Source organism: Hippichthys cyanospilos, chromosome 2 (genome assembly GCF_059441005.1).
Source record: "Hippichthys cyanospilos isolate Australia breed blue-spotted pipefish chromosome 2, RoL_Hcya_1.0, whole genome shotgun sequence".
Taxonomy (NCBI): Eukaryota; Metazoa; Chordata; class Actinopteri; order Syngnathiformes; family Syngnathidae; genus Hippichthys; species Hippichthys cyanospilos.
This window is the reverse complement of record NC_142370.1, coordinates 14,954,385-14,978,529: the sequence shown is the minus strand read 5'-3', so window position 1 is coordinate 14,978,529 and position 24,145 is coordinate 14,954,385. Positions and strand designations below refer to the sequence as shown.

Genomic DNA, 24,145 nt, shown 5'->3' with positions numbered 1-24,145 from the left:
TATTTTATTTGGTTCACATATATTCCCGTATCTCTTACCTTTCGAGTAAGAGTGAATGCAGCGGTGCGTCTAGTTTCAAACCAAGAGCTGTTCTGAGTCATCGATTGTGAAATGTCTCTAGTGTTTCCTCTTGTCATATATGCTGCATTTACTAACTTTCAATTAGAACATCCGAGTTGCGAGGGTCCGCGCTTCCCATTAACAACAACAACAAAATACTTAAATCACTATCAGCCATCTTCGTTGTTTATGCTTTCCCAATCGCTTTCTCGAATTGGAGTGCGCGACCCCAAGCGGTATTTTAGGTACCTATTGCGGTTGTTGCTATGACTGTCTGGGAACTTTGTGCACATGAAGCCATTGCTCGTACTCTTGAAAAATACGCATTTTTAACGTTTGAAATTCCTGTATGCTCTTTAAACTTAAAACTAACTTGTAAATAAAATGGTCGCGATCCAAACCAGAAGGCGACGCTACCACAACTGCTGGTTGGTCGGCATTTTTTCCCAACAAAACGAAGAAGCATTTTTTGGACTTCCGGTGTGGCAGAGGACTGCTGACCCAGGTTTGTTATGCGCCACTGTCGTCTTGACATATCGGAATAGTATCGTGTCCTAGCGTGTAAATTCAAGGATTATGAACACATTATTTTACTCCTGAAATTCCCCGCTTCGCTAAGAGACAATCTTCGTCCCATAAAACGTAACTTTCACATAGAGGCATATGTCGCTCGTGCCCAGTTTTGGCTAGTTGACGTTAGCCGAACGTGTTTACTAAATCTAGTCGTTTCATCTCTCATACGAACTGAAAACCCGAATAGTTTTGCATATTATGCAGAAGTCAAGCCGTTGACATGCTTGCTGTACTGGATAGCTTGTAAATAATGAAAGGACTTCTCGATTTGCGACGGTGCTGAATAAGAATACAAAGACTCGCAGCGATGTCTGTTTTTCAATTAAAACATTGTTCTATTTTAATAACCCTTCTTTACTTGGAGTCGGATTTGATCGGAATCTAAAGATGACAATGTTTCTTTTTTCACTTCTGTGATAATCTCTTCATGCGAGTTTGTGTGTAATTGTGATGCAGGGGGTGGAGACTGGATGCTGATGGGGGACGAAAAAGAGACCTGGAAAGTTAAAACCCTTGAAGAAATACTATTGGAAAAAAAACGCAGAAAGGAATTAGAAGAGCGCACAGATTCCAAACCCTTGAATAATGTAAAGTATATACAAAGGCCAACGTTTACATGTAATTTACTGCTGGAAAAGTTCTTGTTTTTATACATTGTACGTTGTTTCTTTACAAATAACAATCTGTTCTGAGAATGATGTAGGTTCACAAAATGCTTTTGAAATCGATTTTTTTTTAACTACAGTTCCATTTTGGACTTACAACTGTTGCTCACTTTTATTTGTAATTTGTTCATTCTAATTTGTCTTTAACAGATATCCCAAAGCATTGATCCACAGGCGGATGCTCGGGAAGACAAGCGAGAGACCCCGGAGGAAGGAGAACTACGGGATCAAAGGATGGAAATAACAATTCGGAATTCCCCCTACAGTCGCCAAGATTCCACAGAGGACAGGTGCTTGTGCTAGAAATCAGCATCACAACTAAATACAAGTTAAAAGATAAACACAATCATTTCTATGTGGGTATCTAACCTCCAGTTTGTCCAATTTCAAGCTTTTTTCTTCCCAATACACATACATTTATGACTTTGTTTGAACTGATTTTTCCAGCCAATTGGTTGAACTCCAAATTGTAACACTTGTGGATTGTAATATCAAAACTTCAGCGGTGGTTTTGTGTAAAAATGACACGATTTCCAGGTTAAGGTTACCTTGTTGATGCGAAAAATATCTCAATTATATTTTGTCTTTATTTTTAATACAGAGGTGAAGAAGACGATTCCCTAGCTATTAAACCACCACAGCAAGTTACAAGGAAAGAGAAATCTCACCACAGAAAGGAGGAGAAGCGAAAAGACAAAAGACGCCATCGCAGCCACTCAGCTGAGGGTGGTGAGACACTTAATTCCTTTCGTTTTTAGCACAATAGGCATGCATCTGCATTCACACAAGATTTATCCTCTTTGTAGCAGGGAAGCATGCACGTACCAAAGACAAAGAGAGGGAGCGAGATCGCAGAAAGCGTCAGTGGGAAGAAGACAAAGCCCGGCAAGATTGGGAGAGGCAGAAACGAAGGGAACAGGCCAGAGCTCATTCACGCAGAGAGAGGTGAACACAATGTGGAAAAGGCAGCATTCCAAAAATATTGTTTAGAACACAGGTGTCAAACTCAAGGCCCGGGGACCAGATCCGGCCCGCCACATCATTTCACGCGGCCCGCGAAACGCCCATTCCGATTCATGTTTACGGTCAAAATATCACATTTGTAAGTCAATTTGAAATTTTTTGGGGGAAAAAGCAAGCGCTTTTTGCCCTCACCCTCTTTCTGATTTCAAAACTAGTTGAAAGTGTGACAAATACACCCAAAATGTATTTTATCGCAGTCATCCCGGCCCTCTGACAGAAACTGGAACTGGAACGCGGCCCTCGATAAGAACGAGTTTGACACCCCTGGTTTAGAACCTATGAACTTTACCTCAAAGAGAATCTAGAGAATCTTTTGTGACAATTTACGTAAAGTTTGGACTAGTGTTGTAAAAAAAAAAAAAAAATGTTTTCCCACCTTCCGAGTTCTTATTTTTTTTGCATGTTTGTCAGAAATGTTTAATCAGTAAACACATTTATATATTAGTCATGAGAACACAAACATAAAATGCAGTTTTTAAATTTGGGATTTCATTATTAAGGGAGAAATACAATCCAAATCTACAAGTCCATGGTGAAAAAGTGATAGTGTTATCTTTAAGTCCATCTGTTCATCCAGCAACCAACGTTAACTTCTATGTGTTTTCCATGTTGTTGCAATGCTGGACCCAAATCTCAAATTGTTTTTGAGATTTTTTGGCCGACTTCATTTTATCAGTAAGACATAGATTCTATTTCGCTAATTTCTTTGAACAGGTCTAGAGGTCATCATGCTTTTGTGTGGTCACTGATTAGGAAAACTGAACTGGAATTTTGATAGGGCACGCTATCATGATTTAACACGGGCAAGTACCGTTTCACACAAATTTGAGTAGCTTTTTTCCTTCCCAAGTGAAGTCATCATTTAAAAACTGCATCTTACAAGCTTGTTGCATCTCACCAAAGCCATGTTTACAGTTTGCTCCGTGTTAAAGTGTTAATTGCTAAAAAAAATGTATTTCTATTGAACCAATCACCCACGTTATGCAGAAAATGCCATGTTAGTTGTTAATCCTAACCTTGTGATGCATGTTTTAGTACTAAGGTTTCTAGTAACAATAACAGCAACATTCAATTGACAAAGTTGGGCTTCTGGTTGTCCGGACAGACCTCGACTGGAATCTTCCGGGTTTTTTTTGGACCACAGGGACCGTCTGGAACAGCAGGAGCGGCAGCGTGAGCGTGACAGAAAACTGCGTGAGCAGCAGAAAGAGCAACGAGAACTGAAGGACAGAGAGAGGAGAGCCGATGAGCGACGCAAAGAACGGGAAGCGCGACGAGACGGTCAGTTGCAGTACTGATGTGTACAATAGCAATACAAATGAATTACAAAATGTAAAAGTTTACTTTAAAATGAAAACTGGTCAATATTTGTTTTACTTCGTTTTATAATTGACAATGATTTTTTTTATGTGCGTGGAACCAAACTTTCTGGTCCACAGTGCCGTCACACCACCGAATGTTACCAGACGATTATGGTGAGAAGCCGAAGCAAAGTCATCGCAGCCGTAGTCCCGTTCATGTTTCTCGAGATAAAACGGAACCTGTTGAACTACGGAAAAACAGTCAGTTTGTGTCACAATTACTTTTCTTTTCATGCTGTCTTTTAGAGACACTTTCACAGGCCTGTTTTTGTTGCAAAACTGTTTTGCTTGCAGCATCAAAGGAAGAGAGGCCTGAGATTCAAGACCTACTTGCAGACCTCCAAGACATCAGTGACAGTGAAAGGAAAAATAGCTCTGCTGAGTCTTCCGGAGGTAAGAGATTATTATGGCAGAAACAAAAAAATATACATGCTCACTGCATTCATTTCCCCCCTTTTTTCCAAAGAATCAAAAAGATGCTAGAGGCTATCAAATCTAGGCCCTTTTATATAAGAAAACATATTTCAGCAAAGAAATATATTGTAGGCACCATACGCCAGTACAATGTTTACAGTCCCCTCTAAAAGTATTGGAACAGTGAAGCAAATTCCTTTTTTCCTATAGACTGGAAACATTTGAGTTTGATTGAATTGCACATTTCAAGTCATTTTTGTCACTATTCAAAAAGTTTACACTTCTAATAGCGACTTGTCTTTACTTGAAAGTTTTTTGCTTTTTACGACACAAGTTATAAGTACCTTTATTTTCAACCATCTTCTGGATAGTCTTGACACTGTAAATTGCTATGTATACTTCATACATTGTTTGTGCCTTCTACAATTTGACAAAATTATAACATTTCAAAGTATAATTGGTTTGTTGTTTTTTATATTAATCTCAATGAAGAAATCTTACAGCTCTTTTCTGTAGCTAAAAATTAGGTACGTTTTGGCTTTATATGTATGTATTGCCTCAAAACTCAATATCATGTCAAAACTGGAAGTAATATTGAGCTTGACTGATTTAAAATTCTTATTAAGACTTATTAAGATCCTTAATTTTACAAAGTATAGCTATAAGTTTTAACATTTTTGTTCAAATGACTTTCTTGAACGTTACAAGATTTTTTTCTATTACTGAATGTACTTATTCTATTTCATGAAAGTGTACAGTGATTTCAATTTTTGTCTTAGTGCCAAAAAACATTTTTTGTGAATTTTATATATATATATATATATATATATATATATATATATATATATATATATATATATATATATATATATATATATACACACACACACATTATTTAGGGACTACTTAAGACTTTGGAAAATATAAAGCTCCTCACCCCTGCATATTTCTCTTTCATCTAGCGTCAAGATCTGGTTCTGAAGAGGAAGAGGGGGAGGAAGAAGAGTCAAGCAGCAAGACTGAGGGTGAAGAAGAGGAAGAAGAAGAAGAAGAAGGAGAAGAGGAGGAGGGAGAATCAGTCTCTGTCTCTGGCTCAGAGAGGTCTGGGCAAAGTGCAGGTAATCAACAATTCCATTAGGATTGAGTGGTATAACTGGGTAGGGTTAACATTGTGGCCTCCTTTTGTGCAGAGGAAGTGAGTGAGGAGGAGCAGTCAGAGGAGGACTATGAAGAGGAGCAGGAAAATGGAAATCATTTACCTGCAGGTCACGCACTGATTTTAATAGAACATTTGTTTTTTTTATTTTATTTAGTCATGCTTATGTGGCCACTGGCCACCATATATTTTAGACCGTCCTTATTGTGTTCCTGATATAATGCGCTTTATTCAGTTTTTGTGCATCTGCCTTACCGGTAATTGACGTCATTTATGAGATTGGACCGGTCAGTAATTCAATAAATTTCACTGGAATAACAAAATGCATTTAACATGTACCACGTGTGTTTTTGAAAGGCCTTCCCAGGATTCGTTGCTGCAGGCACATCTGTGATCCAAATGTAAATGAACTGAAAGGCCACTGAATATTTTTAAGCATAGAAAGCAAAGCCTGTAATCAATTTCAGATTCGCTCTTTTGCCGCAGACACTTTTACTTGCCGCAGTTTGTAAAGCACTGGAGTGATACCGCACATTATAGTTAAAGAGTAGTCTTAACACCCAAACCAGTCTTCGTTGTAATTCTTCACACATAGTTACGTTTGGTAATGTGATTCAAACGCATAATTTTTCGGAAAATTAAACAAGCGCCCCATCTTTATGACCGTCAGTACCTGAATCCCGGTTCGACCATGACACAGAGGAAAGTGGTGAGGAGATGGAGGATGAGGAGGAAGAAGATGCCGGCGATGGTGATCCTACGCCTCAGTCACAGACTCATTCACGTTCCCCCACACCGGAGGGAAACTATGTTCCTGACTCCCCCCCGATTTCCCCCGTGGAGCTCAAGAAGGAGCTGCCCAAATATTTGCCTGCTCTACAGGTGCCTGCCAACACATTACATTTCACTGGCTTTGTAAACGTTAGACCATGGCCGGTAATTTGTTGCCTTGTGTTTGTTTTTCAGGGTTGTCGCAGCGTGGAGGAATTCCAGTGTCTGAACCGAATTGAGGAGGGGACTTACGGTGTCGTGTACAGAGCCAAGGACAAAAAGACCGGTAAGGCATTAGGCGTTATAATGTCTACAGCTTTGATACCTGGGTGTCCTGAAGAAATGTATGCTGCGCTCATGTTTACAGATGAAATAGTGGCATTAAAAAGGCTTAAAATGGAGAAGGAGAAGGAGGGCTTCCCTATCACGTCTTTGCGAGAAATCAATACCATATTGAAAGCTCAGCACCCCAACATTGTCACAGTGAGGGTGAGGAGACTTTTTTTGTTTTTAATGTATACGGTACATTTTTTGTGTCATGCAGTTCTTTTTGATTGTGTAAAATCCAATGTGCTGTAGGAAATTGTTGTTGGAAGCAACATGGACAAGATCTATATTGTGATGAACTATGTTGAACATGACCTCAAGAGCCTGATGGAAACCATGAAGCAGCCTTTCCTGCCAGGTGATGAATCATCTTGATTATTAAATGTGATCCTTATTACATTAGATGTCTACTCAAATGACGCCGTTCAACCGTCTTACAGGAGAAGTCAAGACACTGATGATTCAGTTGCTTCGAGGAGTTCGCCATCTCCACGATAACTGGATTCTCCACCGGGACCTGAAGACGTCCAACCTGCTACTTAGTCACAAGGGCATCCTTAAGGTGGGTTGGCCTTTAGGAACTATGAAGCATGATGTTTGTTTTTGTTTTGTTTTTTTCTGTAGCAATACTTTGGACTAAAAGAACTACAAATTTGGCCTTTAAACGATACTTTTTTCTTTTTTTGTAGGTTGGTGACTTTGGTTTAGCTCGTGAGTATGGTTCCCCCCTGAAGCCCTACACTCCTGTCGTGGTGACCTTGTGGTACAGATCACCAGAGTTGCTGCTTGGAGCCAAGGTAAAAGCTCACCTTCACCGATCACATGCATGGCAGCCACTCACACGACACCGCAAATATTACTGTGCGTTTAACTGCGGGATCATGTCGTCACCTCTCATGCTTTTTACCCCCAAATCATATTTCCGAATGTAAACCAACATCCGCAAATCTCTTAGCTTATGGAAACCCAATTTTGACTTTTACACAAGATGATTTACATGTGCAAAAGGCTCAGCGGTCACAGTACATTCACTTTCACAGGCGAGACAGACCGATGTCGAAACGTGCCAGGCAGACTGTCTGCGTAATTTCTTATGGACTGCCACTGCGTTTTTTCTCCTTCCTGCAGGAGTACTCCACAGCTGTCGACATGTGGTCTGTGGGCTGCATATTCGGAGAGCTCCTCACCCAGAAACCTCTTTTTCCTGGAAAATCTGAAATTGACCAAATTAATAAAATATTCAAGGTAAATGTTTGTCTTTACTGTCACTGGTAAGGTGTTTCGAGCTTGTATATCTTGGAATTGTGTTACAGTAAGTGAGCTTTCAGTGCAGCTCTGCAGCACACCACAGGGTGGAGCTGCTGAGTTTAAATGCCCCCTGGGTAGAAACCAAGAAGGCCACCCTAGTTGTCCGAATGAGTTTGGACTGATCTAGGCCTGTCAAATTGTCCCGCCATCATTAGTGTTTGAACTTGTCTGCTAGAGTGGAACTATTCATCTGCCCTTCCAATAAGATGTTTGTGTGGTCTTTAGGATCTGGGGTCACCCAGCGAGAAAATCTGGCCGGGCTACAACGAGCTGCCTGCCGTGAAGAAGATGTCTTTCACAGAGTATCCCTACAATAACCTGCGAAAACGTTTTGGTGCGCTGCTGTCCAACCAGGGTTTCGACTTAATGAACAAGTGAGTTTATTTCAAGCTTTTTGTTTCTCCGTATTGAAGGCGACGCTGGGTCCCAAACGTGCACATGGCAGTCTGACTCATTGGGGAATCTTTGAAGTTTGGGCTTATGTCACGTCGTGAAAAATTTCTTATTAGTATGGCAGTTTTACATTATGACATGTAGTAAAACCTTCACGGACATTGTTTTTGTCGTCATTCGTCAGTTTTAGGCGTTGCTGTCAAAATACAGAAATTATATGTGAGCCACAGGAATATCAAACAGATACATCAGTTACAATCAGCCGGATTTGACAGTGGAAAAAAGGATCTCTCACATCAATGCATTCTTACGTTGCTCTTTCCTTCGGTGGCTACAGAGCTTTTTTTCGCTGTGCTATTTTGGCCGCCTCACTTAAAACATGACAACAGTAACGCACCGGTGATTCATCAAGAATGGTTCTGCTCCGTCTTCATGTTCTGTTTCACAAATACACTCACTGACTGTGACACTCCATACTACCAAGAAATGTTTTCGCAAACATATATTTGACAAGGGACAATTTGGCCCCAGGAGCAATGCATCTGGGGAAGTCAGTGTTGTTGAGCAGCTGCAAGCCAGAGAGACGTTCCCAGATTTTATTTACACCCACCCACAGAGTTCTGCGTGCACCTGTAAAAGAAAAACCTGCACTGTGCTGTCTGAGAATCATAGAGTTCACTGGAAGTTTTTGGCCCCTTTCCAGCTGTAAAAAGACAGCCAGAAGAGATTCAGTCCAAGTGAGGTCAATACTTAACCAAAAAAAAAACCCCTCTTGTTTGAAAGCGCCAGAGAGAACTGCTGAATAAATGTTGAAAGGTATACATTGGCAACTAGATCTGTTTGCACTAGCACACGCTGGTGCCTGCAAACTTTTCAAGTCCAAGAAAGACTTTGATATGCATTTGGGTTCAATCATAAGTTCACGTTCAAGTGTTAACACAACATGAAATATTCCCACCCTGATGTAAAGATCCCCCAGATCCAACATTTACTGTACAGTCGTGCTTCATAAGGAAAGTATTGTGTCCATGGCTCCATGAAATGCAACAAGCACGCTAGGATTGCTACTTGAGTCCCAGTTCACATCAATCTTTGCATTTCATTTGGGACTGTGTTTTCTAGTCAACGTCAGACTTTTTGGGGTCACCGTAACGAGTAAGATGATGCATTTAATTGGAAAAGGTTCGAGATACTTTGACATGGGAGTCTAGAACACTCCTTATGCACCAATACGTCTCTTCTATAACTAATGCAAGTACCTGTACCTAAATTTGAGTACGTCGTGATACTAAATGCAGATACTTGATAATGCCGTAACACCTTGCAACTGTGTCAAAAACACATTACTTTTTAAAATGATGACTTGTCATGACAAACATTTTAACACGAAACTCCCTGTCGTTCCGACAGTCTTGCCACACTCTTAGATAGAGCCCATAAAACAAGGCATTTCAGTTCGAAACTAAAATTCTGGATTTAAGCATTAATTACACCGTCATTTGTTTCTTTTTATTTGACGAATACGAGTATGCGCTTCGGCTATCTCAAGCAAATGAGCCACTGCTCACTCTGCCCCCATCGCAGCGGAGCTTTAACAGGGGATGGACTAAAGGATTTCAAGGAATCTTGAATGAAGACAAATATGAGCTTCTATCAAGACGAAAGTGTATTTTGCTTTTTTTATAAGCGGAGGGAATACTTTGCATCAGTTTCACCTTGCAAACTCTCTGAACGCTCCCGTGTCTGTGGCAGCGAAGAACTGAGCAGGCGTTGTCCACTCGCATCGTCTTTCTCAGTAAATAAGAGGTTAATAATCTCAGACACCCGTGGCCGCATCGCCACCTAAAGTGACTGTTGACGGTCTTCTAGATTCCTCACGTACTGTCCCAGTAAGAGGATCCTTTCCGACGAGGCGCTGAAGCACGAGTACTTCCGCGAGACGCCGCTGCCCATCGACCCGTCCATGTTCCCGACGTGGCCGGCAAAGAGCGAGCAGCAGAGGGTAAAGAGAGGCACCAGCCCTCGGCCGCCTGAAGGAGGCCTCGGTTACAGTCAACTGGTAAGGCCATTAAGTTCCTCTTTCTCCATTACATAAAGCTAGTAGGCTTTCCGAAGGCTGCCTGTGTTAAATAGATTAAATGGCGACAAGCCTCTGCTTTGTGTCTGCCTAGTTCCTTCTCGTGGTTTCCATGATGCGCTCCTAATGTTTTCAGCAGTGGTACTACTACCCACGAGGAGGTTCAATTTCCAATATATTGGAATTGTACCTTTTGTAATAACTGCTTCAAAGGAACAACTCGTAATAAGAGGAACGGCGGGTATGATGAAGATCGAATTGATCAAACTTCCAGAGGTCATACGCAATTCGTTGCAGGGTGCTGGTTGAGCTCCGGTTTGTCTATATCGCAAAACAACAAAAGAAAATCTGCTTCAGGGTCATGCTGCTGCTCTCATAGAAGGAACACGGCAAATTCGCCAACAAGCTTCAATCACGCAGATATTGCAGCCTTCCGCTGTTAGTGATGTTGCGAGTCAGTCGACAATTAACGGCGAACCGGGAGGCAAATTGCATGGATGATTGTATTTGTGTCACTCGTTTTCTATATTCATTCAGCGCAACTCAAAATGCTTTTAATTGCTTATACTTGCCCCTAGGCAGCCCCCCCACACAGCTGTGCTCTTCCGCAGTACTGCAAATAGCTCATGAATATGCAATTTGAGGGCGGACTCAGTTTCATTTGCCTGCTGTGATGTGCTCAGTTCATTTCATTGAGCAGATATGACGAGACCTTGTTTTTTTGCCGGTAAAATTCCTAAAAGTTTCAAGACATTAAAAGCTGCAGGCTTCATAGCATGGGGGGAAAAGTAGTGGCTTGTAGTCCCAAAAATATGGTAAATCATGTACATTTACCTGGCCATTCACTCATTTCAAATGTGTTTAAAAAAAAAAATAATTTGCTATGAAGCAATTTTTCAAAGTAGTAGCTACTAGTAGCTTTTCAAAGAAGTAGCTACTTTACCTGCAACTTTCATTTAAAGTAATTCAATCGCCAATTCAGTTTTACTGAGAAAATAACGTGTAAATGTAACTTATATGGTGACGCTCCCAACACTCTTCTTAAACCTCTGGCTTGTTGTTCGGCTCCTCCGCTCGCAGGGCGATGACGACCTAAAAGACACGGGCTTTCACCTGACCACCAGCAACCAGGGAGCATCTGCAGTAGGTCCTGGGTTCAGCTTGAAATTCTGAGCATGCTCTCTAACAGACAAAGAAAAGAGTGCGCACCCAAAACAGTGCCGCTGGACTGAACTGCGAAGCAGATCAATATGTGATCAGTTGGAACTGTTGACGAGGACAGTCCCACAGCAAGAATGGTGGCTATGATGTGTTCAACTCGCCCACACCTTTGTTACCATATCCAATGTGATAATATTAGGAGTTAGTTGCATCTATATCTTTCACTTTTCACTTCAGGAGATTTTTCTGAATGGTGATGACGGAACTAGTGTCCAGTGATGTGGAATTTGCTTTGCATCTAGCACAACAATTCAAAACTGTTCACTCAAATGATGAGGTATATTTTTTTTTTTTACTAGAAATAAAGAAGAATAAAACTATTTTGTAATTGTTTTGTTTTGCAAAAACAAAAGCGCTTTGCCTGAGCAGCAGGAAAAAACACCCGCTGTCTTTAGCCATTCATGGTGATGTCATTTTGCTTGTCGCCACGCAGCCTTTGCCCTGCCATTTCTAATTAAATGACTCTTCAGAACTAGAGTTGAATTCCGTCAACTCTTGCATTCGCGCCAAAAAAACAAACAAAAAAAAACTAGGCAGCACATGTCTGCTCAGTCCCAAAACGTTGTGAAACTTTAACAAAACAGACAAATGAAAAACTCAGTTATTGGGCTTGATGGGTTCCCCTCCAGAGGATTTCTTCTGTTCGGTGTTCCACCCGGTGCAATGAAGAGCAGCAGCGTGCGGATCATGTGACTGACGGCGCTTGGCACGATACCATCAGAGGAAACCAAGTGAGGCGTGTGAGGTGTTCCACATGTGCTTGCAGGTCCAAAATACTGTACATCCAAAGGCCAGAGAAAACACTTCTTGTTCTAGCTTTAAAAGCGCTTTTTTGGAGTGCACAGCTGTACGACTCATCTTTTCTAACCTCAGGAAAAAACAAAAAACGCCTCGCGAGACCTATTGGTTTTTATTTTGTTGGTCGGTATGGGCTGTCGGTCTCATTGTTATCTTTATCCCCCCGTTGCGGTTCATAGCACTTTGAATTACAGTAAATCACAGGGATGAGTTTATTTTCTATCTCTGATTGTTATGGTCCTATTTTGATATGTTGACCAGCCTCAATGTAACGAGAGCCCAAACATGAGCTGTTTCAGATCCCTTATTAAAATAAACCTTTTGAGAGTTTTGGTGTTAACCCGTCTGTAAATTAAGCGTTAGCAATAAGCCCCATGGGATTTCGAGTTCACAAAAATGCTTCAGGTCATAGAATGTTTTTATATTGCTCACATCATGAACTGCCATTTGCACAATGACTGTCAACGGTATGTAGAACAGAAAGTACAAAAGAAAGAAATATGTGCCCGAGTGAACAAAATGTGAGCGTGTATTCAGTTCAAAGCCAGCAAGGCCTTCAGAATCGCACACGCACTCTCCAGGAGTAGTTGGTGAGAACTTTGTCTTTCTTTTTCACAATGCAGGTGTATGTGCCCTCATTGATGGCATTGGCCACTATGGTGATGTGGTCGTCCTTCAAAGTGATGTAATTTGGGTGTGAGAACTCCAGAAGCTCACCATCCTTGTACCAGCTGGAGGTCGGTAGTAAGATGGAGCTCAGTGAGGAAGCACAACACAGCAAGTGCATGACTGACTAGGAGAGCAAGATAGAGATCCTACTCACAATACTTTGCCTTTCTTCGACGCTATTTTCTTCCCGCAGCGGAACGTCAGCTTTTTTCCCTCGACCACGAGTTTGTGTTTGGTCCTCTGAGGTGTCGGGGTGGGAGCCACGGTTGGAAAAGGGAATTCTGATGGCGGGGAGAAATTATGCATTGTGTTGATTGCAATCGAATGTTGTCGTCGCTTGGCACACGTGTGTGTGTGTGTGTGTGTGTACAATTATATATACAGTATGTGTGTGTATATATATATATATGGGTTTTGACTAGCCGGAGGAATTGTGCTATTTTTTTCAATCACTAAATATTACAAGATAAAGTAAAAAATAAAACCATCCTTTCCACCGCAATCTCTCACGCGGGGTTTTCTCAAGTTTAGTTTGGAAACGAGCTTTGCTATGGCTCACCATTAGCATCGGCAGTAGCAGCTGGGTGCTTCGCATTTATGCATACGGTCAAACTTGAACTCCTTCTGAGTTAAAACGCTTTACAAAAAAAAAGATCATCAATAATACGGTATAGGTATGTATGTGCGTGTAACTGAATTGAACAAAATACGAGGATTCCTTTTCCGAAAACTGCTCTTGGATCGTATTGCTCGCCATGTATCAAGGTACGTATCAAATTGTCTTTGAGAGATGCACAGCCCTACCCCTAGCCCTATCTCAACAAACATTTATTTCTCTCTGGAAACTCCGCTCCGAGTTGTGGCCAAGCTCGTTATCACGTGAAAATCCGCTCAGAGAACAGTCGCTGTCTCTAATGAAGCCGAAATCCAAATTGACCTGGTGTGTCTCCAAACCCCGGAGCCACAGTCTGAAATTCCAGCGGTTTGGAGGAGCTGAGGAATTTTCCACAGCCGTACGACGTCTCCCAATCAACAATGAGGAACGGATTAGAGCGAGCCAAGGAATCGTATCCTCTTGCCTCCTCGCGCTGTCCCTTGTTGCTGGCCGAAAGCTCGGAAAGCAACAACAACACCGGAGGAGCCATTTTGTGTCGTGCGAGAGGGGCTCGCCGACATGACGGAAATGTCATGCAAATGTACACAAGGAGCTGATTCAAGCTCTTCCTGTTCTCGTTGGTACGGACCGTGAACGCAGGACGCTGTTTTATTGGTTTGGACCTGTTGACTCACATTGCCGCATTGGCAACGGGATCACAGCAGCTCCTCAAAGCGCTCAACAGAGAAAATGTTTCCTCTTCTGCACTTGGACATCTGCTATCTTACCGTAACAGAAATCGCAGCTGGAGGGGCAGTGCTTCTGCATCAGCTTGCGCTTGCTTTCACAATAGCCTTTACGAGCCCACGCCGGACAGATGAAGAAGCGATCCAAACATCCTGGAGGAGACACCATGTGGATCACTGAGTAAATACATTCTACTCCACGCGTGCCAAGTGGATCGTGGCATGCCAAAATTCCCGTACATGGACAAAGTCATTTCTCGATTCTCAAGATATAGCGGCTTCATCAGGTCTTGAACCCCTTCAGTCCTTTCCTGACACAAGCAGGGCTTAGGAAACTTTCTGGCTCCAGGGGAGGCGGTTCGCCAAAGGCGCTTTCATAATCCCAACGCCAATTAAAAAGAACTACCATGCGTGACCATCATTACCAACATCAATTTAAAAAAAAACGGCCTGTTTTTAAGGGAGAAAAGTGCATCAAATTCATGTTTTGAGAAGGAATATAAAAGTTGTCATCGTTTGAGACTCAAGTTGAATGTTTCCAAGAGTCTCTTCAAAAACAACAGAGAATTTCAAAAATGGAGAATTAAGTCGAATTTTCCAAGAGAGAATCTCTCCAAAAACAACAGGAAATTTAAAAAACAGAATGAAGTTGAATTTTCCAAGAAAATCACAGTATTTTGGAATCGCAATTTAATGAGGAAAAAAAACAAGAAAAAATGTGAAAATACATAATGTATTCCTCTTATTTGAGAAAAAGGTCTTTTAAAAAAAATCTGTCTCCTCCCAAACAAAGACTTTATCATTATATTAATACATGTTTTATTTTTTTAACATGTCATCAAATGACTTTATTGTGTTGTTAATTCTGTAGTTCTCCAAAATCAGACCCGTGGCTTGCACTGGTAGATCAGGGGAGAAAAAAAAAAAGAAAAAAGAAACCTTTTTTTTCTTAATGACAGCACACCCATACGATTTTTAAGTAAATAAAAAGCCTAAGGTGCGGATGAGAAAGCAAGTTGGCTGTAGTAAAACAGAGCAAAGCTAACTACCGTAAACTTGACATTACATAACAAAGTCCAATCAAAAGGTGTATTCCCTGCATTCAGCATTCACCACCCGCTACTCTCTAATGTTCTCTCTTAGTTAATATGTGCTGTGTGGCCCCATTGGTCGAGCACTCTGATTAATGTTGTATTTGGTCAACATGAATTAAGCAGCAAAATTCACACATTTTGTCCCTGGCTGTCATCTGAAATGACTTTACAAGTTGCGCAAGGCTCAGGAAACAACCAATCATGGCTCATCTGTTTACTATGTTTGTTCAATGTGACTTTTGCTAGCAATGCCGTGAAATGAGTCTTGAGCGATGGTGACGTCATTTTCCGGCAACAACAAAAACCAAAATGCCCGTCCCGCACTTGGGTAAAAACGGATGAATTTTGCTGCTTAATTCCTAGTCCCCAAATTCAATATAAATCAGAATACCGTGTCTAGACGAGTGAAGCTGCATGGGACATATTATTGTAAATACAATTGTTTGCTTGACTTGCCCTTTGATTTAACCGCGATGCCTGCGGTGGCTTATTCGTTTGTTTGTGTCCGGAAGAAAGAGCGACCGAAACAGAGAGCACAATGCAGCACAATGCAGTGTGTATATAAATAGCAGGCCCGATTCTTTATGTCTCTGTACGATAAATTGAATAGTTAAAAAAAAAACAAAAAAAAACCTCATATTATTGGGAGGGTCCACAATGGCATATGTGTCAAAGTGCGGCTGAGACCTTCGTTAGCTAGTCTGAGCAGCATTAAGACTTAAGGAAGCGATCCGTGCTGCCTTTAGTGTCCGACCTTGTGTCCGACCTGCACATTTGAAAGTCGGCTTCTGTTCTAATGCTGCATCCCGGCAAGCTTGTCAGTCGTCGTCATAAACAAAACAGCAATTGGCCCGATTGTCACCACCCGCCATGTGTTTTGCTTTTGGTAGGACTTTTGTCGGTTGGGGTAAAAGACAATGTGTCTTCCACTCATAATAAAGTGCCACGTGAAAGAAGACAAAGTCTTGCATGACCTCCATTTTTGTCCTTTGTATACACATTTTGTGGAACACCTTAGCCACATTTGGATACAGTGTCCAAACGGTATTATTGAGACACAATTTCTACAGTTGTGGTGTACGGATGGAACCCGGGGAGGAAGGATTAGGCCCGTACCGTAGAGACGGTGCAAGCCCCACACCTCGTCCTGCGTGATGAGTTTGCGGCCGGTCAGCGTTGCATTTAAATGCATGATTGCTTTGGGGTCCCTGGAGTGCATGAGTCCCAGCACGTGGCCTATCTCATGTGTCGCTACGTGGACCAGGTCCGTGAGCCAAACCCCTACGACAAAGCGCGCGGCCCATGAACATGTATGCACCGCGTACCCCCGGATGAGCGCGTGGACGGCATTGCCTTTCTTCCAGCTGAACCGCATGTTCCCCAGAATCCAGTATTCGTGATCGTCGAAGTGGATCTCGCCCGTCGGCGGGAAGAAGGCATGAGCCAGTTCTCCCGTGATGCCGTCGAAACAGTGGTGCAAGTAGGACTGCAGACAGTCCGTGTGGTTGACGGGGTAGAAGCCTGTCAAAAACACAGACATGCATTGTATTTCTCGGACCAGCGGCAGTGGTAGCAAAAGTATTCTCCCTTTACAAAAAAATGCAGATGCCGCCGATATTAAAGTTTTGCACACCCCGATTCGAATTCCACCTTTTGAGGACCAAAATTGTAATGCCAGATATTATTTATCACTTTTAGTGATTTTGAACGTCGTTATGACTGCACAAAAACATCTTTTGGAAATTGTGGTCAAAAAGCTTAACTTTAGTTTCATCGTAACGCAGCGAAATTTCCTGACGTAGGAAAACGACTTGTACGGACGTAACTTACGGTAGCTTAGCAAAAACACAAAATATCCCCTTCTTTTATCATGCTCGTATTGAGAAAAAGAGACATTTTTCGGTGTCAGCGGTTGAAGAGCTAGCAAGCGCTCGAGTTTTATGCTATCGAAATAACGCTACCCAAGTAAAGATGGCTCAATAATCTACTTAGGTAATAGAAACAAAAATGTTTGCGCTCTGCTACTTCCCACAGGTACCGCGCAGGGACCGCCCCCGCTTGCGCCACTCTTATTTCAGAGTTGCTCCAGCAAGTGCATAGCTAAGTGATCTTTCTGACTGAGCCAAAGGGATTAGGAGACAGATCAGGCTCGACTTGGAAAGCTTCAACATGGGCTGACGCGCACGGAAGCCGTTACGACTACGTTTTTCATTTCGAAATGACGACTCGCCTTGACGCTACAGCCGTGGTTTTACGATTTAAGGAGTTTGGAGGTTTGAGGCACAATGCCACGAAATGCCACGTAAGATCTACCCACCGATCTTAATGTCGGCCTCCTGGTCCGCCGGCACTTCTCGGAAGCTGAAGGGCGAAACGTCGCTCCACATAGTGAAAGCCTTGGCGATGCCTCGTCGCGTGTCCGTGGCGTTTATCAGATTTGTAGGGTAGGACAGCAACCTGATTTAAAACAAGTGACGCACAGGAAAACAAAACAATTCAAATTTCCTCGCGTCATTTTTCTACAGACGTCCATTTAACCACTTTTGTCAGCACTATTTTGAAGTCTCTTCATTTCTGAGTGAGTAATGCATGCGTCTTGTATGCAGGTACAAGATCAAGGTCACACGCCCCTGAAGTTTACCAGAGAAAATCTATGCCAACACAGACAACAAACAAACAAGCAAACTGGCCACAAAAGGGGAAGGTCAAATTAGTGCCGCTTCCAGGCTAAGTTGTTCAGGTAAAATACAACTTGAACAGAGCACAAAACCTCAGAGGTTGAACTCTTTGACAACTAAAGAACTGCTGTGCTTTCTATCATTTGATTTACTTAGAAAAGTGCTAATGAACAATGCTAAGAAAAGACAGGCCAACAAATAGCACCCTTCGAGTGGAGTTATAAGCAGGGACGCACCCAAACGAACACTGTGGCCGAAACCGAAAACCGAAAATGAGAAAAACTTGGCCGAAAACCAAAGCACCAAAAAGCCAATCGATTTTGACAACAGATTGGAACGTCACAAGCCGTTTCCTGCACAGATCTGTAAATGACTGTAAATGAAATAAAACTGCATACTATGGCGCTGAATATTCTTATTTAATGTTTTATCATCTATTTGAAAGGATACTCGTTTAATGTGCAATTCTTTTTGGTAAACCTGATAATAATAATATACGAAAAAGACAGATGTATTGTTTATTTTGATTCATTGACATGCCAACCACTAGAATCAAAGATAGAGGACCCCTTATTTGATTGACCATTTATTGTAATTAAGTAAAACATCAGTCATTTCTTTTTATACATGCCAACTTTTCAAGATTAGAAACATGGTCTAGACATTTACAGCCATTCAAGTTAAATGCATTTAACAACTTTTTTCCGTCTGAATTTCAAATGGTCGACTGCGTTTGAATGCACCGTGTGCACTGCGTACATAGCTAGCCAGTAACGCTAACACTGGAGACTTGTGCTTACCACGCAATGACAGCGTAATTGATTAGCGCTTTCTTAGCATTTTTTTTTAACGGCAGTGGATTAATGTTGGTAGCTCTGTGTGTGTTTTGCACCGTCAGGTATTCATGTGTTCCTTTTTGAGTTGGCCTTCACAACACGCTGTTCATGTGTAGCGTGATGTTGGTAGCTTTTTTTTCGGCTTGCCCATAATCCCAGAAAAGAAAGTCCACCGTGCTTTTTTTTCTCAACCTGCTAAAATGCTCCAAGTTGCCCAACTAACGATGCCCGTCACCTTCTCTAACGTGTGGAATTCAGACAGAGGCTTGCTATGTTTTGCGTCTTTAGTTTCCTTTCCTGGACGTGTTGTTTTGGGTTAATTATCTTTTTTTGCCATTTTTGGCCAAATATTTTGAGTGAACAAAAATTTGGTGCAGATCTAGTTATTAACGAGTCAAACGGATAACAGAAAACCACGTCCAGAGGAGAGGGGTATGATAGGAGATATAGTTTTTTTGTGTTTTTTGGAACGAGGGTTTACTAGGTGCCTACTGTATGTGTGCATTATGCTTCCCTCCAATGGCCAAGTAAATTGAAGATGCAAAAACAGGGTTAATTACTCGAATTACTCTATTACCGTACTTTTTATAAAGTACATCTACTGTAAGGTGCTATTTCTCTACATTAACTACTACAAGTGTTTTCGCTGATTTCAATGCGGAAAGATGCTTTGAAATCAACATTTTGAATGACGAGCACGCACCCCGGATGCATTGTACTCATCCCCACACCAACCACTGTATTTATTTAAACAGCGATTGGCTTCTCTAGTTCAGAACACTTCCTGTACCATAAAGATTTCTCAATGACCAGTTTGAACCCTGAGGAGATGATCTGAAAAGCATTATTTCTAATGGTAAAAATGTGCTTTTAAAAACAAACAAGCAAACAAATGTAGAATTTGAGGTCATGTACAACTGTAGTTTGTAGCAAATTTGGAAAAGGAAGAATACTTGTATGTGAGCTTGAACTTGTCCCATTTGAGCTTCTCCGGGGTGAGAGTGTAGCGCTTGTTCCTGGAGAGGTGCAGCACTTGCGAGTGGGCCTCTTTGCGCATTCCGATGAGCAACACAGTGGTGTAAGCTTCTTCCTTGGACAAAGAAAAACCTTTGATTCATCTCCTCACACAGCCCCTCAAAGAGAATTCAGGAGTTTGGCGGCGGCCCGAAGAAGGTTTGAGGAAGCTTGTGAGGAAATTAAGAGCGACGGATGACTGTTTTTTGGCAGAATACAAGCGTCAGAAGGCATACAAGCATAAATTCCATTTGTCATATAACGGTAACAACTGTGTGGGGCTGCTACTATTTCATTGCCTTGCAAGTGAGACACTTTACTATATTTTCATGCGTTGGAATTCCACCACACGGAAAATGAAGAGGTCAGCAGCCAAGTCCTTTCAAAACAAGAAGTACGACGGTGCTTCCAGGTAATAACACCTGCCTTAGAGACTTTTTCTTAAGCTCTCACAGCCTATTGCTGGGTGCCTTTCCCGTTCTGTACTCTTGTAAATATCCTGTGATTTGACTTTTTTTGATTTGACTTTTTTTTATTATCTTGGCAGCTGTATTTCACATCAGTGTGCACTTTTATGGAGATGGGCTAACTTTTCAACACTATGAGGTTGAACCAGGGCCAGAGTTTCAGGGATCAGGCCTCCTCACTTTAACGTTTTAGTCAAGACATCCTTCTAATAACCAGCCTGACGATTGTAGTTGCCACATATATCCTACTCAAACACACGAGGCACCATTGGAAAGGCCAGGATGTCCTCTACCTTGCGCACTTGCTGGGTAGCTCCACGGAGTCAAAAACACATGTCCACTACAAAGGACACATATTATACTAACATCATAATTTTTAGGTGTCATGTCATATTTATAAGAGTTATCCTAAAAAAAGAACATGTCACCTTTCCTTCAGCATTGTTCGAAAGAGCCTCCATTCACTGTTGCATTTTGCTCCCAACTTTAAGCTTCCTGTTTCTGCCTCTCCCAATCAAGATAAATAGAAGCAACGCCTCCTTCATTTCCTCTCAAAAAGTGAAACAAGTGGCCATACAAGCCCTCACTATATTTTCACTGTTCTATTATGCTGTGCAAGCGGATTTATTCCCTGATTTCAGTTGATGTATGGGACTCACAAGCTCAAGAATAATTCTGAATGAATTCCTCTGCCATGTTTCATGCGCACACAGATTTCTGACACGTGTTGCTCATTTCGAATTACACGTGCTAACAAGTAAAGATGTGCCATAAACTATGAGGCACTGTAGACTAAACACAGCAAACTCCAAGGGTAAACATTTTACACAAACACTCGTTGAGAATATTTAAAAGCAATCAGCTTCTAAGTCCTTCCCCTGATGTTTTTTTTTTTTGTTTTTTTTTTAATATTTAGAAGGAAATGAAAAGACTCATTAGGAACTAATCTCATTTGTCTGGCTGACCCTCCCGTGCAGATGCTTATCTCAGGATGTTATGTAACCCTGAAGGAGCGCCCATGATGGACACATAATGGGAGCCTGTAGCCAAGAAAATTAAATAAAGCTGTTTCTCATGATTGTCATAGGCAGACAGAGACAATGATTTGAATGCCAATAATCTGTCTTTGAAGTTGATGTGCCATTTTGGCTCATGACAAATCAGATTGGTGATTGTAGCAGTTGAGGAGTGCTCTCAAATGCGACCCAGTGGAAAATTAAATGCACACGTGTCATTAGTGAGCATGAATATCAAGCTGCAGGTTGCCATTTACATTTGCCATTTAAAATAAACTTTGATTGTCAGTACTAATACCATAACAAGAATAAACTAGTACTAAATTTGAAATTTAAAGTTCATGCATATTACACATTGGTAGCCCAAATACTTTGTTGCTGTATACATGAGCGGATTTTTCGTGGATCTGTACTTAACTTCCATACTTATTTTGCAGACCTGATGTTACATTTACTTCCTATGTTTGAAAAAAAAAATCGGTATTTTCTAATCGTTAATTTGTCAGAAATAGGTTTGATATTTTTTCAACCACTGTTAGTTATGAGGAGAGGCGTTTACTATTGGCTTGAGTTCCATTATAGCTGCATCTAGCATAAATTAACCACTAGCTAACAATTGCTCAATTGCTCCATATAGGCTGGCATGATGGACAAACATGAGTGTGCACAATTTAAAAATAGAAAATTGTGTATGATGTGACGTCGGCTAAGCAATCATAGTTCTGTCACCTTGGAGACTGCGTTTTCACGGTAGTGTCCTTGTGTAACCCCTGTACTGCTATAGAAGCACGAGATTGTAGTAGAATTGAGGAACTACAAATAATAGTAGCACACATTTGTGAACGAGTACTATTTTGCAACCAAAAAATTGTTGTTTGACTAGTAAAAAAATGATTTGTATTACTAAACATGAAAACAATATACTAGTACATGGACTTCAAGCTGGATAACAAGAAAGTTGAATAATTGGTCAACACCTGTCTTACTAAATAAAATCTTGCTCTCTACTGCCTTGTACCGCTGTATGACGTAATTAACACAGTCAAGTACATGATACTAGTGAGGCAAAACGAAGGTATTTGTGGGCATTTCAGCTGGACTTTAGAGGAGTTGCACATGCTTAGTAGTACAACAGAGTAGTTTCCTAACATTTATTTTTAAGTGCCAAAACTGACTCTCAAGGGGGAAAATAATTCGACAGCCGTGATGCTATAGTGCACTAAATTGTCTTGAGAGAACAGCGTAAGACGTGGACATGAAGTTGGAAGTAGAGTATGAGGATGCTTTTTGTTTGAGCCTTTTTAATATCCAGATTAGTACAGAATGACGCGGACATTGTACTTACAGTATGTGCTATATTGTGTTACCTTTGAGGATAAATAGCGTCCTAGTAGTTGATTGACCTTAAGGTCAAATGGCCTTCCATACAAAAGGAAGTAAAATTAATAGCACAATTTGGGGGCAACAATACACGGTCCTGCCTTGGGTTCGTAATCTTGAGTGAAGGTCAGCCAGTAATAAGCAGCAATCGTCGTATTGCACCACATAAATAGGACAATGACATGACAGCAGAGGAGCCCGAAGCGCAAGTGTGTTCCCCCAGCATACCTCGGTCCTCCACGGGGGGAACGCGGCGCCCCGGGGCATCCCTCCGAGCAGGAGGCTGAGCAGCGCTGCCGCCAGCAGAGTCGCCAACCCCCACCTCCTCGGACAGCTACCCCCCATGGCCGCCGCGGCGGCGCGGTGGTAGGTCAGGGAGAGCGGCGTCGAAAAGCGGTCCATCGAGCGGCTGGCTACTCCTCGGCCATTGCGCTCGCTTCGCCGTGCGCCTCTGCAGCTTCTGCAGCTTCTGCAGGTCCCGAGTGGGAAGAGACTTGTATGTAAGTGCGCGCTGTGCAGCTCGGCTCGCCTGCCCTGCTCGTCGCGTCGCGCCACAGTCTTGGTTTCACATTACTGCACACGGGGCAGCAGGTCAGCGTCGAGACGCTCTAATTGGAACCAAACGCTCGCTGTCCATCCTGGAGCCACAGCGCACTTCTCGAGTCTGGCTGCCTGGCTGCAGCACGAGCACGTGGCCCAAAACTTCAAACTTGGCTGAACGTTTTCTTCTTCTTCTTTTTTCTTTCTTTCTTTGACGCAACTGCTGCTATTCACCAGAGATGGCGAAACCAATCGCTCTGTTATAAGAAACTAACAAAGCAAATGGGAAAAAAGTATCAGTAGGTCTACTGCTTCAACTCAATTTACCATCCCCTAAAAATATCACACCACACAACCATTAAAGGGGAAGTCAAGTTAAAAATGTTCTTGACGGTAAGATTTTCTTGGTAGCCCTAGTGTAAACATGATAATCAGATTATTATTGTATTTGTGAAAAGTGATTCATGCAGCAAGATCTACCTTTTTTTGTTTTTTTGTTTTTATCTATCTCAGGGGGTGGCCACTTTGCCATTTGCTGTTGAATGAAAATGGCATTACTGTTGCTCAGGACTCAGGTTGCTCAGCACACCAATCACGGGTCAACATGCGAATGCCACGTGACCTCAGAAAAAAATAATGATGAAATGCTGTGTCAATTCATGCATAAATCAAGGTTTCAAAAGATTTTAACTTATCATAATAATAATACAGTACATAAAAATACCAATGCGGTAGCTAAAAAAATTGCTTTTGGTTGATGTCGGTCTAGGTCATGGTAGTGCTGAATGAGGCAAACAAAAAAAAACAAACTTTTTTTATACATAAGTTTAAAGTTTCCTTCTTGCTTTCTCAAATATTTAAAAAACGACTTAGGCAATTGTTAATTGTTCTACGAAGCTTAAAGTATATATATATATATATATATATATATATATATATATATATATATATATATATATATAT

General features: G+C 41.6%; 2 protein-coding genes across 9 annotated transcripts; one reads left to right on the top strand and one right to left on the bottom strand.

Moving 5' to 3' along the window:
• Positions 1–538: 538 nt before the first annotated feature.
• On the top strand, positions 539–11,669 carry cdk11b (cyclin dependent kinase 11B). Of its 6 annotated transcripts, none has more exons than XM_088409037.1 (20): positions 539–565; positions 1,090–1,220; positions 1,449–1,588; positions 1,900–2,027; positions 2,108–2,243; positions 3,466–3,602; positions 3,761–3,883; positions 3,977–4,075; positions 5,059–5,214; positions 5,287–5,361; positions 5,923–6,134; positions 6,219–6,309; positions 6,391–6,512; positions 6,603–6,708; positions 6,791–6,912; positions 7,040–7,147; positions 7,479–7,595; positions 7,884–8,032; positions 9,921–10,110; positions 11,209–11,669. In XM_088409037.1, the coding sequence occupies exons 2-20, from the start codon at positions 1,104–1,106 to the stop codon at positions 11,299–11,301; spliced, it is 2,421 nt and encodes an 806-aa protein (XP_088265163.1). In that variant the 5' UTR covers positions 539–565; positions 1,090–1,103; the 3' UTR covers positions 11,302–11,669. The 6 variants fall into 6 exon arrangements, with proteins under 6 accessions (XP_088265163.1, XP_088265160.1, XP_088265162.1 ...); XM_088409034.1 differs by having other exon boundaries at positions 3,427–3,602; XM_088409036.1 differs by having other exon boundaries at positions 2,105–2,243.
• Positions 11,670–12,547: 878 nt separating this feature from the next.
• On the bottom strand, positions 12,548–23,474 carry mmp23ba (matrix metallopeptidase 23ba). Of its 3 annotated transcripts, none has more exons than XM_088409039.1 (8): positions 22,871–23,457; positions 19,719–19,855; positions 17,569–17,708; positions 16,605–16,772; positions 16,368–16,532; positions 14,200–14,310; positions 12,971–13,097; positions 12,548–12,878 (listed from the first exon to the last, which is right to left on the bottom strand). In XM_088409039.1, the coding sequence occupies exons 1-8, from the start codon at positions 23,042–23,044 to the stop codon at positions 12,704–12,706; spliced, it is 1,197 nt and encodes a 398-aa protein (XP_088265165.1). In that variant the 5' UTR covers positions 23,045–23,457; the 3' UTR covers positions 12,548–12,703. The 3 variants fall into 3 exon arrangements, with proteins under 3 accessions (XP_088265165.1, XP_088265166.1, XP_088265164.1); XM_088409040.1 differs by having other exon boundaries at positions 19,719–19,851; positions 22,871–23,015; XM_088409038.1 differs by having other exon boundaries at positions 16,368–16,772; positions 22,871–23,474.
• Positions 23,475–24,145: the final 671 nt, after the last annotated feature.